Here is a 14,459-nt window from a genome sequence, read left to right as displayed (position 1 = left end):
ACTTTACTCCTAATTCACTTGAGTTCAATAGCGAAATGCATTTGTGTTTATTTAGTTTTTTTCACAGTGCTGACACAGACACACATTCAGCAAAACACACCTGACAGAGAATCAATGACGCTGATGCTTACTGACCACAAAAAAATGCCTTGAAACGACAAACATCTCGCTGTGGTTAACATTTAGGCACGTGATTGCTCGTGTACAGATCCAACAAAACAAGGTTTAGTATTCATTTGGAGGCGTGCAGCGAATGAAGTCAACTCCAAGAACTTCAGAAACCTTGACGAGAAACTGAAGGTAAAAAAGAAAACTGGTTGAATTTTATTAGTTGTTTAAAACATTTTTTTGTCAGCCAAAAGATTTCCTGCCTTGATGGTTTGATCGAAAAGACTGTCTGACCTTCTAATTTTTTTTCCCACCACTTTCTGCACATCTCAAGGACTCTTCAGGTCCTGAGCGCTTCAACCATTCTCTGCCAGAAGGGACCTAAACAAGTGTTCAGCTCCTTTTGTAGATTTATAGCAAGGCGGACATTTGTCAGAGTCTTCCTGCTGCTTTACTTTTCCTCCATGCTGCATTCACAGGATTCACGACCGGTAACGAGATGCCCTCCTATGACGAGTCGATCTGCGGAGCATAGAAAACAGAGAAGATGAGGAAAAACACAGAAACACACATATGCGGCATTTTGTTAGATTCCAGATTCTGTGCTCACCTTCTACTCCTGCCATCAGACCTGGCGGTGGAGGTCGGAGTCTTCTTCATCCTGGATTTGTTTTGGACGGACAAATCCAAAAGCAAACGACTATTGTGACCCTTGTAGCCAGTAAGAAGTAAGAAGATGTTGATTACAGGAAGTACAGGTAAAGGCACGTAAAGAAAAGAAATGTTTTACCTCATCCACAGGTGGAAGAGAAGCAAAGGAATCGGGATCAGAAACACAACTGTCAGTCTTACTGCATTGATTAATACCATGGATTTCCCTCGAGCTGCAGAGAGATGGATGTCAGATCTGTGTTACTGGTTGGACAAATAAAAAGAAGACAGGAGGATGTGTGTGTGTGCTATTTCCTCCTAAAAGACCCGAGTAGTTATTGCAAAAGTGCTTTTAATGTCTGTTACAAAAAGCGATGCCCACCTCGAACTGTGAGAGTCCTTTCGTGTGAGCTGATGTGAGTTTTGACAGCACAGGAGTAGTTTCCTGCATGCTGACTGCTGACCAGGTCCAGAACCAGCTGTTTGTTTTGGTCCTCTGGCAGGTCCAGAGGACGACTGTTGAAGCTCCAGTTGTATTTTGTGTTGTCGGTCAGAGGACAGCTGGTGCTGCAGGTCAGAGTGACTCTCTGACCCTCTGTCACCACCGCAGAAGGAGTGAACGTCACTTTCAGACCTGAAAGATAGTTTGATGGCTTACTCAGTGTAAAAGAAATATCATTTTAAGTTTGAAACTTTTCTGTGTCATTTGACCAAACTGACCTACATCATGTACACATTATAATAAGAGACGTCCCCAGTTGGTCTTAATGATCCGCATCTATTCCAATTTGTAAGACAACAGACGTCCATGGACGATCACATCATCATATCAGAATGAAATCTTCAGACGGGACTTTCACGGAGGAAATCAGTGTTCATGTCCCGGGTGAAACCAAAAGTTTACACTGACTTACTTCAACTTCTGTTTGTAAGTTAACTGATTCAGCATCACATACTTATTTCAACCCGAACTGCGATGATTTTATAAAGCGAACCAAATAAAGTTTGGTGCCTAAATCTTACCAGTTCTTTTATTTGCAATCATTTCACTGGATTTACACGCACAGTTTGTAACTTCTGCTGCTTGGGGTTTCTCAGTCAGTGTTCAGTAAAGTAATCAAGCTGTTTGGGGAGAACACATTAAACACAAATGATCAAAAGTCTTGCTAGTGATGCAATCCCATGGCAACGTGTTGAAGGGGAAACACATCTTGAAATAGTAAATTAGCCCGATGAACACACTGATGTGATACAAATGATCTAATCATTATTGTCTAATAATCATGTTGATTTTAATATCTGTATAAAAGCAGAAGTGTATTAAATGCACTCTATTTCTTGGCTGAGCAAACAGCGAGGAGACGCCACAAAGTCCAAGACATAATCCGGCACGTAACCCACCGTCAAACTGTGTTGTTGTTTTTACACTTCAGTTTTTGTACAAATTGCATAAACTAATTATAACCTGTTCATCAGAGAGCTGCAGAGGTGCTTTTGACTATCCTGCAACTCGTGTTGGACGGTGAATACGTGCTTAACATGACGAGCAGCAGGTATAAGAGTATAAGAGAAGTCTGAAGATGTACCTGTGACAACCAAAGTCACTCCCGGCAAATCAGCCATTTTTTGTCTTCCAGGTCGTTGGAGGCTGAATTTGTATTCTGCTGAGTCGTTCTTCTTCAGGTTTCTAATTCTCAGGACGTGGTGGTTCTTCTTGATGTTGTGATACTCCACGCGACCCGCGGCCTCAATCAGCTCTCCGTCTTCTTCCCTCCTACTTATCTTATACCATAGTTTGGATTTTGGCGGCTGGTTGTCAGGATGCGAGTATTTACTTGAAATCATCACGGACAAGCCCTGCAGAGCACAGATTCTCCTGCTGACATAATCCACACTCCAACAGTTCTTATCGTCAAGACCTGAAATATAGATTATAAAAAAAAAAAAATCTTACTGAAGCTTAAATTAAGATGTCTGACTTTTTGAATCATTATACACTAATCGTCAGAACTGCATAAGTTGGTTCATGCTTACAGAGGCCATCAGACAGCAGATCCTCGTGGTCTTTTACAGCACAGGAGAATCTTGGCTCGGAGAAAGTGTTAACTGAAAAACGCTGACCCTCAATGTACCTGTACAGGTTTCCATCTCTGTACCACCTGTAGGCAGTTTGGGGCTCAATCAGAGGACAGCTGGTGCTACAGATCAGTGTGACGTAGCTCTCTGTTGGAGTCTGTCGAATGTGCACATCTGTTAGCAGACAATGAGTCTATTATCATCACATGTTACACTGTAAGACGAAATGAATCCATGACTCTGAAGGCATAGATGGACCACATTCACATGTCGGCCATATTTTTCTGTCGTTACTCAACAGCTCAGGTTGGGAAGCTCAGTTGTTTCAGGTTGAAAGTCGTTTAAACGTTGTTACAATTTCACCACTTCTTCATTGGTAAGCAGCAGAAAAGACAATGGAAAGCGACACTCTGGACGGACATCGGGCCAAAATTCAAAGGTTAGCTTCGTGAGACAACAGCTAACGCTAACGTTCGACTACCTCCTAGCTGTTTGATAGTGTTACGTGACACATTAAATGTATATGCATTGTTTATTTTAATGTTAATTTATGCCTTTGGTGTTGTGTCAAAAGGTGATGTGTGCTAGGACGTGGCTGCTAATGTTAGCTGTTCTCACACAATCAGGAAGTAGTGAAATAACAATGAAGCATAAGGCATCAATTAACCCTAAAATGTCAATGCACACACATCTTGTACACATTTATTTAAGCCATGGAGTGAAATGCACTGGATGTAACTGAATGGTAACGTGAGCTAGGAAGTGGTTGAATGCTGGTGTACAAATGGGTTATTATCAGATATCTTGTGCTTGCTTGAAATATGGCCAGCAGTGGGGAAGTGGTGAGACGATAACAGAGTTCCCACAGTTACATGGCACAACTGAACAACAAGTTGAGCTTCCTGCCCTGAGTATGGTGTCAGAGTAGAATGGCCGCCCTGTGAATTTGTTCTGTCAGGGGGTGAGAGGAGTTGTTTGTTTGTGGAGGTTTGCAGAAACTACACCTGTTGGATATGTGATGGAGCAGGGCTCATCCACTGATGTCTGCTTATAAGAACACATTCTCCCTTTAGCATAGGTCACACTGAAGCAGGCTGATGTGACAGAATCTGGACAAAATGAAATGTGAGACGCAGCCACTTTAGTTCAAAAAGGTTTATAATTCAAGGCTCCAGAGAATGACTGATAAAGGTTTTTTTTAATCACGATAAGGAGTTAATGGTTGTCACTCACCCACTGAGACTTGAGGGGCTCTGAGGTCCTCGTAGCCTTTGATAGCACAGGAGTATGTGACTGCTTCCTCACTGCTGACCAGCTGTTGGTACCAGGGAGACCAGTCCTCATAGAGAAACTCTCTGTTCTTGTACCAGATGTAGGCTGCAGGGTTTTCAGTCAGAGGACAGCTGGTGCTGCACATCAGTGTTACTGTGTGTCCCTCTGTGGAGGGAATCACCTTCACCTGCAGGTCTGAGATGATGGTGGGGGAGAATAAAAGATGCTTCAGGAAGGCCGTTTGTTCATAGACTGATTTATATCACATTTTGTTCCTAAAAACTTGAAGAAAATGGCTTTTTTTTCATGGTTGATGAAAATAGAAATAAGTATTCATTGACCGTTTCAGATGACCGCTCTTGAAAATTGGCATTTCTGTACTTTTATGACATTATGCCTCATTCAGAAATTCAGAAAATGTGTAATGCAAAAAATAATTATCTTAATGAACCTTGTTCACTATTTAGACCATGAAGTCTCCACTTCTGTAGCACTTCCATAAACTTTTTACCCAAATATTCTCAAAGGGTTTGTTCACATATCAATCAAAGCCTGATTTCTATCAAATTTGATTTCTAAAAACATGGTGAAAATAGTTTTTTTTTTTAAATTGCTGTTGAGTTTTTTCTGATTTACGGGGTAATATAAAGAGATATCCTAAACTCCCTCTGTGAATTTAATATGTCAGCTGAACAAAACAAGATATCCGACCCCAACTTTCTCCACTGTTCAGATTTCTGTATCCAAATGTTTGCATTTCTAACCAGACAATGCCTCATTTTACTGGCACGTAATACAAAAAATAATTATAGGAGTTTCATTACGATGGCTGTCAGTCATTCACCCGAGATGAAGATGAATATCTGCCACTGTACCTGCAACATGGAGCTGAACTCCTCCGAGCCGGGAGGTTTCTCCTCTCTCTCCTGTACTCTCTCTGCAGAAGTAAACATCCTCATCACTCTCTGTCAGATCTCTGATGGTGAGAGCGAAGTTACTCCCTTCAGACGTGTTGTACGTCACACGTTCACCATGAGCAGAGATCTCCTTCTGGTCGACTTGGTAGTCGACCAGCTCCTCAGTGTACCAGACCTTGACTGAGGTGTGTTTCTCAGCGGAGCAGGGCAGCTCCACCGACGAGCCTTTCAAGGCACAGATGCTGTTCGCTCGTCGACCTTCATCAGCTAAACATTTTTTCATTGGTCTGTAGTTAATTATCAAGTGTAACACTTAACCTGTGAATCCATGGTTATTAAAGAACAGCAGTCGTACCTGAGATGTAGAGGATGAAACACATGAACATACATCTAACTTCTGTCGACAACATGGCCGTCGTAGTCACAGATAAGTCCTCCGCTTGAAATCAGCCGCAGTCAACTTATAATAAAAAAGGCTGAGGATGATGGAACAGACCACTGAACATGCAGAGCTTCCTCTTGATGTCTTTGTTATAATTAGGTACCACAAACGTCTTGTCCACACAGAGCTGCAAAGGTGTCAACGATCAAAGTTGTCAAAGGCCGGCCGACTGTTGAAAGGTGTCAAACCTGCGAAGAGGAAGCAGCAAATTTCACCTCCTACGTGTGTTCGTGTAACACAACAACGTCTTGATACTGATGTTACGATGTATTTGTCAAAGCGAGATGCAGGGTTAATCAAAAATACTTTCAGAATTCGCAATATCTAGGTCGAGAGAGGTAAAGGTGTGACATGACAGCATCATGAAGAAGCACTGCACTGCTGCAGAAATACCGAACATAAGACTCTGACATGTGTTCACACATCGAGATGCTTCTTGGCTGAAACCAGTGACTTCCTGCAGCCACTGCTGGTTGCCGGGGCAACAGCTCAGACCCAAAGCTGTTTTTTTTTTTACACTTTGGCTTTTGTTACACAGTTGGTCGTACCGGCAGGTTTCCTGTGCCAAGTGAGCTCTTTCCCCTCCTGTTTGTTTCAGTCTTCATGCTAAGCTAAGCTCGCTAGCTGCTGGTTGCAGCATCAGATTTATGCACCAACGAGATGACTCGTTCCGGAGGTCTGCACCTTTATTCCCCTGACATTTAATCAGAGCAATGACAACAACAAGATCCCAACACAATACAATACAGCAATACAATAAAATATCCCTGTCGTGACTTGTTTTTTAATATGAAACCTTGGCCTTGATGACTTCTGCAGGTTCAAGTTGAGCAGATAAAACTATTAGAAAGTGCAGCGTGACTTTATACAACATATGAGATTAACATGTCTACTCAGCTAGACAAGAGGTCAGCTTAAATAACAGCATCAGATTTCAATAATGATTATTATAAATGTTTATTTCGATTTAAAAGACATTTTTATTTTTACAGCTTTATTACTCTTTTAACATGACGATGAAACTTTCAATGAAATATTCGAAGACAGCTTCTGCGAGGAACTTTTAGCTGGTGATGAAACGGTCTCAATTTAAAGTTGAAGGATTAAAATGAGTTGCTGCAGCTGAATTTCCACATTTCTGCCGAACAGCGGGTCGGTAAATTGAAGCACACAGGTGAGAGTGTCAAAATAACTGGTTAAAAAATGTGCTCCAGTTTACTGACCTGCAGGGAGTTGTGTAGAAACACGCTGGAAAGTCCGCTTACTTGAATTTTGGCGGCCTGTTGAGTTAAACTAGACAGAAACCAGTTTGCAAGTTTCCAACTAATATTATAATTAAATCACGTCATAAGATTTTCAGGTCATTATTGTTTGAATTTCAGTCATATAACTTGTTATTATCACCTTCTTACCATGACATTTCCAGACTTGTAGAATGAAGTGTTACCTGATAATGTCACATTCATGTTTCTGTTCACTTGACAAATTAAAATCCATTATTCACTTGCAAAATATAAAACTTAAAAACAACTAAACATTCTGTACATGCTGTGTATCGCAGTAGCTCTGATGTGAGAGATGCTTTTGCAGTGCGTGTGAAGCGTCGATATGCACTGAACATAACACAGTGTGTTCCTGCTCTCTGGTTCTGGTTCTGCTGGTTCTGTCGGTGCTGCAGGATTCATGGCCGAGTCCATCTGCAGGGCGGTTAAACAGAGATTATGACGGAGGGAAACACAGGCGCATGAAGTTTTCACCCTGAAATGTAATAATTTACATTATGGAGACACAGACACACAGAAAGTTTCTAGTTTTTTACTCACCTGTCACCATTTTAGTAGTCAAACAGTTTGTAAGTACTACTGTTCAAAGAATTCACATATATCCTGTACAGGGAGACAAACTACAGAACTGAATGATATCAGGTGTGTTACCTCATCCACAGGTGGAAGACAAGCAGAGGGATCGGGATCAGCGGCGCCACCGTCAGTCTCACTGCGTTAATCGCTGCCATTGACGGTGAGTTTTCTGTTTGTGGTTGGACACATTAAAAGGAGATGTGAGGTTGCAGAGATGTCTTCACAAAATGCCTGAGATGAAGTTGTTAAAACCTTCCAGTGAAAATGAAAAAAAAAAAAAAAAGGAAACGCCCACCCAGAACAGTGAGAGTCGCCTCAGGAGACATCTTGTTGTTCTCACTGTTCACAGTACAGGAGTAGTTTCCTGCGTGCTGACTTGTTAATGGATCCAGAACCAGCTGTTTGTTGTTCTGGTTCTCTGGCAGGTTCAGAGGTCGACTGTTGAAGGTCCAGGTGTAGTTTGTGTTCAGAGGACAGCTGGTGCTGCAGGTCAGAGTGACTCTCTGACCCTCCGTCACCACTGCAGAAGGAGTGAACGTCACTTTCAGACCTGAGAGACGGTTTAACATGTCAGAAAATGTTAAAGACACATCTTCGAAACTTGACCTGCAGTCGTCATTGGGGAGGTGATGGCTCAGCTGATCAGACTGTGATGAGAGTCTCACCTGTGACGACCAAAGTCACTCCAGGATAATCGGACCATTCCCATCGGTTGTGTCTCTCGAGGGATCTGAACGTGTATTCTGCTGAGTCTCCCTTCCTCAGCTCTTTAATCCTGAGGATGCAGCTGCCGTCCGTGTTGTCGTGATACTCCAGGCGACCGGCGTCCTCTGCCGGCTCCTTAGCATCATCCTCGCCACTCCTCCTCATTTTGAACAGTCTTTTACATTCATGTTGCCTGTAGGGAAAGTTTTCACTGGGAACGTTCACGGAGGAGCCCTCCACAGCACAGATCCTCCTGCTGACGTAGCTCTCTCTGCTGCAGCTGTTATTGTTACTACCTGAAATACAAAACGAAAGGCCAACACTGTTTTTCTACCTTGTTAGAAGCTGGAATCAACTATCAGAAATCATTTTAGACTCAACACACTCGTAAAATTATTCATTCACAATCATAATAAAGTTTTTAAGAAAAAGAGATTGTTATTCTTCACCTTTCTACGAATCTCTGTAGATGTATTATTTAAAACAAACAAACAAATGATTTGTCTACATACAAATGTTATCAACATGATGTTAAAGAACAAGTGAATTAAAGTAAATTTGTTTTTCATCTGAGAACCGAGTGGAAACAAAACTTACAATGTGAAACAACTCAGTTTTGCCAAGACAACTTTGCTAAATTGCTTTTTTTCATCTGTGAAAAAAGGCATGAGAGGCTATTTGGGGACCATTCAGCCAAAGACAATTATAATGTGAGCCTCTCGTGGCAAAAATGAACTTATTATAACAACAATTAGACAAAAAAAATGTCCCCTTAAATTTTGGTTCTCACCATTTTTCACAGGTGAAAAAAAAAATCACTTGATAGCAAACACACACAAAAAAATAAAAAATAAAAAATCTGCCCAAATGTTTTTCCCGCCTGTTTGACAAATAAAAAATAAATAACCTGTTTTTTTATCTCCGTCACAAGAAAACAGAAGAGGAAACAATTTAGATGAGTTTTGCTTCTCTGGGCCTCCGTACAGTGACACCTTTGACTCTTCAGTCATTGTTTAATATATTGTTTTAAAGTCCTCAGGCTCACGACATCAACAGCTGGTTCATACTCACAGAATCCAGCAGCGGACAGATCCTCGTGGCCTTTTACAGCACAGGAGACGTCGAGTGTGTCGACGGTGATGCGGCGACTCTCTGAGTATTTGTAAAGGCGTTTGGACCGGTACCACCTGTAGGACGTCTGGTTGTGGGTCAGAGGGCAGCTGGGGGTACAGGCCACTCTGGAGAGGTGGCTCACCAGAGGAGTACTTTGAATGCTTACTTCTGTTCGGAGATGATAAATACAATTCAGTACAACATGATCACAGACAGTGTGTATAACGTGTCGTATTTCTACTGTGAAAATATGACTTTAAAGGAACAGTTCAACCAAAAATGAAAGTGAGTCATTATCTACTGATAGAGAGTCGGGTGAGCACAAACATTTCTGGAGCTTCACAGAAAAAGATTGTTGCTGCATTCTCCTAAACTCCTGAAGTATTGGGGCACTTGATTTAAATTGTAAAAAAAAAGAAAAAAAAGAAAGAGACAGAGCTCATCTGGCTTAATCCAGTCTCAAGAGGACCGATAAACTGAATGCTACGCTAACAGAAGCCCCACCACATGTTAAGGGTGTAAATATTGTCTATTTCTAATCAATTTGTGTTCTTGGGGTTTCTGTGGACTTGGATAACGCCAGATAAGCTGCATGGAAACATTTTATTCTCTTTTTCTTCTTTTACTTTTTAAAACATGTTTCAATTGTTTAGGGGAACGCTGCGAAAAGCTCCTGAAATGTTTTGTGGACGATCAAACTTCACTCGTCTTTTTTGTCAACATGGAGGGGGAGGAGCTAAAGACTGGATTTTGATTTTTGAATAAACTGTTCTGTTAAAGGAATTTTAGCACTTTTTTGCAGGGGGGGGGGGGGGCATTGCACACGTAATCACATTTGTATTGTATGTGGATGTTGAAACTACACCTGTTGGATATGTGATGGAGCAGGGCTCATCCACTGATGCACACACATAAGAACACATCCTCCCTTTAGCATAGGTCACACTGAAGCAGGCTGATGTGACAGAATCTGGACAAAATGAAATGTGAGACGCAGCCACTTTAGTTCAAAAGGTTTATGATTTAAGGCTCCAGTGCATGATTAATAAAGGGTTTTTTTTTTAATCTTGATAATGGCTGTCACTCACCCACTGAGACTTGAGGGGCTCTGAGGTCCTCGTAGCCTTTGATAGCACAGGAGTATGTGACTGCTTCCTCACTGCTGACCAGCTGTTGGTACCAGGGAGACCAGTCCTCATAGAGAAACTCTCTGTTCTTGTACCAGATGTAGGCTGCAGGGTTTTCAGTCAGAGGACAGCTGGTGCTGCACATCAGTGTTACTGTGTGTCCCTCTGTGGAGGGAATCACCTTCACCTGCAGGTCTGAGATGATGAGGAACAAAAGTAAGAAACAATACAGATGTCAGACGTTAATAAATGACAGTAACGTTAAAAACTGACTGCACCTGTGACCTGGAGCTGAGTTCTATAGTACCAGCAGTGTCCTGCATTGTTGTCTGTATTTCCACAGCAGTAAAAATTTGTATCACTCTCTCGTAGATCATTTATCGTTAGAGTGAAGTTACTCTCTCCAAATGTGTTGTACGCGGTACGATTTCCATCTGCAGAGAAGTTATTCCTATAAAAGCTGGCACCATCCCACCCCACAGTGTACCAGTTTATGCTTGACGTGGGGAGTTCAGGTGAGCAGGGCAGATCCACCGACGAACCTCTCAGGGCACAGATTCTGTTTGCGTGGCCCTCGAGCCCTGTGAGAGGAAACTTACATCAGCAAACATCTGGACGGATTTATCACCTTTCAAATCATACTGTCCCTGATTCTAAAAAACATCAGAATCAGTTCACAGATTATAGTTAAATGGATTCTACGGAGATTTTAGCGTTGCACTATGGCATCATCTGGTCGGAAATGACGCGTGTTTATTACTTAACTGTTTTCATGACTATGTTGTGCTGAACAGAGTGATCGCTGCCTGGATTTTGTCTCTGAGTCAGTCAAGGGTCTCTAGTTATATTCAGGCCCTCTGGTAGAGAAAGATCGTCATTTTGCTTAAATGTTAATACAAAATAAAAAAATCTAATCTCAAGTGGCTGCTGTATTTAAGTACATGTGAATAGTCCTTTTAATTCTATTACATAATTTTAATGCAAAGTGTGTAAATGTGTGTAAATTAAATTTACTAGCTGTCTGATTTATTACAGGAGACAGAAAGTTAAAATGGATTGCTTTTATGTATAAAACTAAATAAACCCAGAAAAAAACACATTATGTTTACGTAGAAATCCTCCTTAAAGTTTCTATTTGTTAGAAAAGTTGATTTTTGAGTTTCATTCCCAACTCGTTAAATAGTGGCACGTCAGTCAACGTTTCTTACAAATAAGACCTTTAACTTATCCATAATAATGCAACATAAACACAATGTTAGCTCAAGTTATCCAGTTAATTCATATTGACAAAACGTACTGGAAAAACTTTGCACCTTTTAGTTCCAATATGAGTGTTTTTATGTTGTTTCATCTGAACCACAATGTGTTCAGAAGTTCCTCTACTCCAGTTCTTTGCTTCATGACTAAATACTAAAGACATTCATAGTAAACATCAGCATGAGGAGATCCTGTTTTCACCGTGGTGGAGTCGTACACCACAAGATGAGTGAGGTGAGCTTCGTGTATGAAATCAATAAAATGGAATTCAGTGATCATGTCGCGCCTACAGACCAAAGAGCACCCTGTCAGAAAAAAAGTTAAAAAAAAAAAAAGAAGAAGAAACGATTATTCGTACCTGATACGAACAAGATGAAACCCAGAAACAAACATTCTGCTTCTGCCAACAACATGGCTGGTGTAGTCGCTAAACTTAAAACCGGGAATAAAAACAATCAATATACCAATCTTAAAAAAACAAGATATTAATTATTTATGTCTTCACAATGACTACATTCATGCAAATCCTCGAATATTTAGATATAACTCACCAGTCGAAGCTGTTGTTCGGTTGTACTGATCCTTAGGGTGTGATGTCTTCTTGAGAAACCAGATATCTCATACATCAAATATATCAGATTTCCTGGAAACTGTTGCTGCAGTCTAAAAATAAAGAAATAAAGAAATAAATTCCCGCCCACATTCAACATGCATCTTCATGAAGTTTGCCTTATCAGACCACCAGTGTTGAAGTTGCACATAGATCAACATGTGTTACCCAAGACGTCTGATTGTGACATTTAAGAATGTAAAACAAGGGACAGAAAATGCAGAGACAGACTTGACTGGAGGTGCTGGAGGCTGGATGCTGGATGCAGGAGCTACAAGCAGCAACACTGATGATCGGGCTGGTCGCAGATGAATAACGTACCGCAAAACACGCGAGGCTTTTCATCCAGACGTGTACAGAGTACGGGAACAGAAACACACTGATAGGCTGTGGCCAGGCTGTGTTTTCTCCCATGGTGTGGCGCTTTCTTTATGGTTTATGTGGTTCTTTATGTAATGTTGTGTTTTTGACCTTCAGGGCCGCCGTAGATGCCTGTCTCCCCTCAAATCTAACAGAACTCGATGGCAGCTTGTTGTCCTTTAAACCGCCAAAGACAAAAATAAAAAAAGACTGAAAAACTCAACAACAGAGTATCATCCCAGAAGTTCTGACCCGGTCACTCCTGACATGTTTTGGACCTGTGAAGCATTAATGTAACGTCAGACACAGAACAGCAGCAGGAATCACAAGGAGTTGTGTTTCTGGACACCTGAGAAATTCCAGCCAGGCTTATCTGCAGACTCACAGTAGATCCAAGACACACCTGCTACGGGATACACTACAGAAATGTTTCGGTTCAGACCCAAAACTGGTCCTGCAGACCAGGGAAGTCTGGTCTACAGGACTGAAGCTGGACCCGACCTGCATGTTCCCATGTTAGATCACCAGAGGGAGACATTATACACTCTCTGACTACTGACCTGTGTGATGATCTGCAACAGGCCTGTATTAAAAACACAGCAGAGGAAAACACGACTGCAAAAGTTTTTTTTTTTTAATTAAAGGCCCATTTTATGCAGTTGTGCAACTATTTGTGTTCTACTCGACTGGGACGACTGTCATCTGATTAATTTTTTAATTTTTTTTTATTTGACCACTTCCCGCCCGACCTTGCATGTGTAATTGCACAACTGTGTGAATGAGTAAGCAGATGTTACAGCCGACAAACTGACTCTGGGGCAATTCTTCACTTTCATTAGAATTTAAAGTGATATCATTTAATCTTAAGCTAATCAGGAAGTTTGCTAACGACATCAAACATCCTGGATGATCCTCAGACTTTACGTGAAGCTGAATAAACTTGTGCACACTGTGTATCTGATATAAATTCATTTGGTGATGATGGTTTGAGAAGTCACAAAAAATTCAGTGAGTTATAGGTGCAAAGAGACAAAAGTGTTAAACCACCTGTGCCTCTTTAAACCTGATATTTTGTTAAAATCATGATTTTCTTCACTGGCACAAGAAGTGTTGAATGATTAGTTCGCCACAAAAGAAAGAAAATTCAGTCACAATGAGTCAAAAAAGGTGATTAAAATGTTTCCTTATGGCCTGAGTGGTGTAATCCACGACTGTGGAAGCCCGAAGATGCCGAGTTTAACAGAAAACTCAAATTCGTTGTTACAATTTCTGCTCTGGTTTCTTCTTTTAACTCACCTTAGATGAGACTTCCTCGTGTTTGACTTGACTATTGAGTGTTTGTTCTGCAATATCATCTTCCAGAGTTTCCTGCTTGCACCTTGTAAACTCTTTTTTTTTGTTTAAAGGTGCTTTATAAATAAAATTCATCACCAAAGCTGTTTTCAAAAGAATCTGTAGTTTTCACTATAACAGTAAAGCCAAAAGTGTTACTGTCAGTTCGGTCTGTGAGCATGACGGCGTCTCGTTTAATGTGAATAACATCTTTTTAAATCAGTTTGTGTTCAGTTCGTTATTCTGGAGATTTGTGTTTTGTTTATATTCACGTTTAAATCGTCCAAGTTGTCCAGAAGATTGAAGCTGCTTTGCTCACAGTGTTAGCATGTCTGAAGAGGTCGCAGAAGCTCCGCCGCATGTCAAGGATGTAAATAAAGTTTTTCGAATCAGTTTGAGCTCTCTGGGCTTCCATAGACTTGGATAATGGCAGATAAGCTGTCTGAGCTCATTATTTATTCCTTTCTCAGCTGTTTTTAAAATAACTTTTTAAAATAAGTCCCCATCTACTTCAGCTGTTTAGGAGCTCGAAGCTCCAGAAAATGTTCCGTGGACTATAAAACCCTTTCCTGACTTCCCATCAGAGTGGGGGTGAAGAGATGATGATGACGACTGAAATTTGTTATTCTT

The 14,459-nt window shown here is 41.1% G+C and overlaps 2 protein-coding genes across 5 annotated transcripts; both read right to left on the bottom strand.

Moving 5' to 3' along the window:
- Window positions 1-88: 88 nt before the first annotated feature.
- Window positions 89-5,910, bottom strand: LOC119020187. 4 transcript variants are annotated; one of them, XM_037099582.1, is made up of 12 exons: window positions 5,773-5,910; window positions 5,570-5,654; window positions 5,380-5,484; window positions 4,983-5,291; window positions 4,069-4,302; window positions 3,840-3,944; window positions 2,794-3,009; window positions 2,346-2,678; window positions 1,142-1,393; window positions 899-992; window positions 719-769; window positions 91-630 (listed from the first exon to the last, which is right to left on the bottom strand). In XM_037099582.1, exons 3-12 carry the CDS (start codon window positions 5,432-5,434, stop codon window positions 591-593), a joined length of 1,689 nt encoding a protein of 562 aa, XP_036955477.1. In that variant the 5' UTR covers window positions 5,435-5,484; window positions 5,570-5,654; window positions 5,773-5,910; the 3' UTR covers window positions 91-590. The 4 variants fall into 4 exon arrangements, with proteins under 4 accessions (XP_036955533.1, XP_036955477.1, XP_036955334.1 ...); XM_037099439.1 differs by having other exon boundaries at window positions 5,570-5,910; XM_037099513.1 differs by having other exon boundaries at window positions 5,380-5,654.
- Window positions 5,911-6,400: 490 nt separating this feature from the next.
- LOC119020430 lies at window positions 6,401-11,936 on the bottom strand. The gene is made up of 9 exons (XM_037099757.1): window positions 11,886-11,936; window positions 10,549-10,851; window positions 10,232-10,465; window positions 10,009-10,113; window positions 9,102-9,311; window positions 7,991-8,326; window positions 7,621-7,875; window positions 7,401-7,494; window positions 6,401-7,163 (listed from the first exon to the last, which is right to left on the bottom strand). Exons 3-9 carry the CDS (start codon window positions 10,413-10,415, stop codon window positions 7,148-7,150), a joined length of 1,200 nt encoding a protein of 399 aa, XP_036955652.1. The 5' UTR covers window positions 10,416-10,465; window positions 10,549-10,851; window positions 11,886-11,936; the 3' UTR covers window positions 6,401-7,147.
- Between the last annotated feature and the right edge of the window lie 2,523 nt (window positions 11,937-14,459).

This window comes from Acanthopagrus latus, chromosome 1 (assembly GCF_904848185.1).
Source record: "Acanthopagrus latus isolate v.2019 chromosome 1, fAcaLat1.1, whole genome shotgun sequence".
NCBI classification, from domain to species: Eukaryota; Metazoa; Chordata; class Actinopteri; order Spariformes; family Sparidae; genus Acanthopagrus; species Acanthopagrus latus.
The sequence above is the reverse complement of the archived record's forward strand: the minus strand, read 5'-3'. Positions and strand labels throughout refer to the sequence as shown.

What these genes read in the sequence shown, in the direction of transcription:
- LOC119020187 (XM_037099439.1), bottom strand. Translation starts at nt 5,434, where the DNA reads ATGTTGTCGACAGAAGTTAGATGTATGTTCATGTGTTTCATCCTCTAC. An exon ending in AGTTCAGCTCCATGTTGCAG is followed by an intron (nt 4,303 to 4,982) that starts GTACAGTGGCAG and finishes CCATCATCTCAG; the next exon opens with ACCTGCAGGTGAAGGTGATT. An exon ending in CTCTTCCACCTGTGGATGAG is followed by an intron (nt 770 to 898) that starts GTAAAACATTTC and finishes AAACAAATCCAG; the next exon opens with GATGAAGAAGACTCCGACCT.
- LOC119020430 (XM_037099757.1), bottom strand. Translation starts at nt 10,415, where the DNA reads ATGTGCAGCACCAGCTGTCCTCTGACTGAAAACCCTGCAGCCTACATC. An exon ending in AGCCCCTCAAGTCTCAGTGG is followed by an intron (nt 10,114 to 10,231) that starts GTGAGTGACAGC and finishes CATTTTGTCCAG; the next exon opens with ATTCTGTCACATCAGCCTGC. An exon ending in TCTGTCCGCTGCTGGATTCT is followed by an intron (nt 8,327 to 9,101) that starts GTGAGTATGAAC and finishes TTTGTATTTCAG; the next exon opens with GTAGTAACAATAACAGCTGC.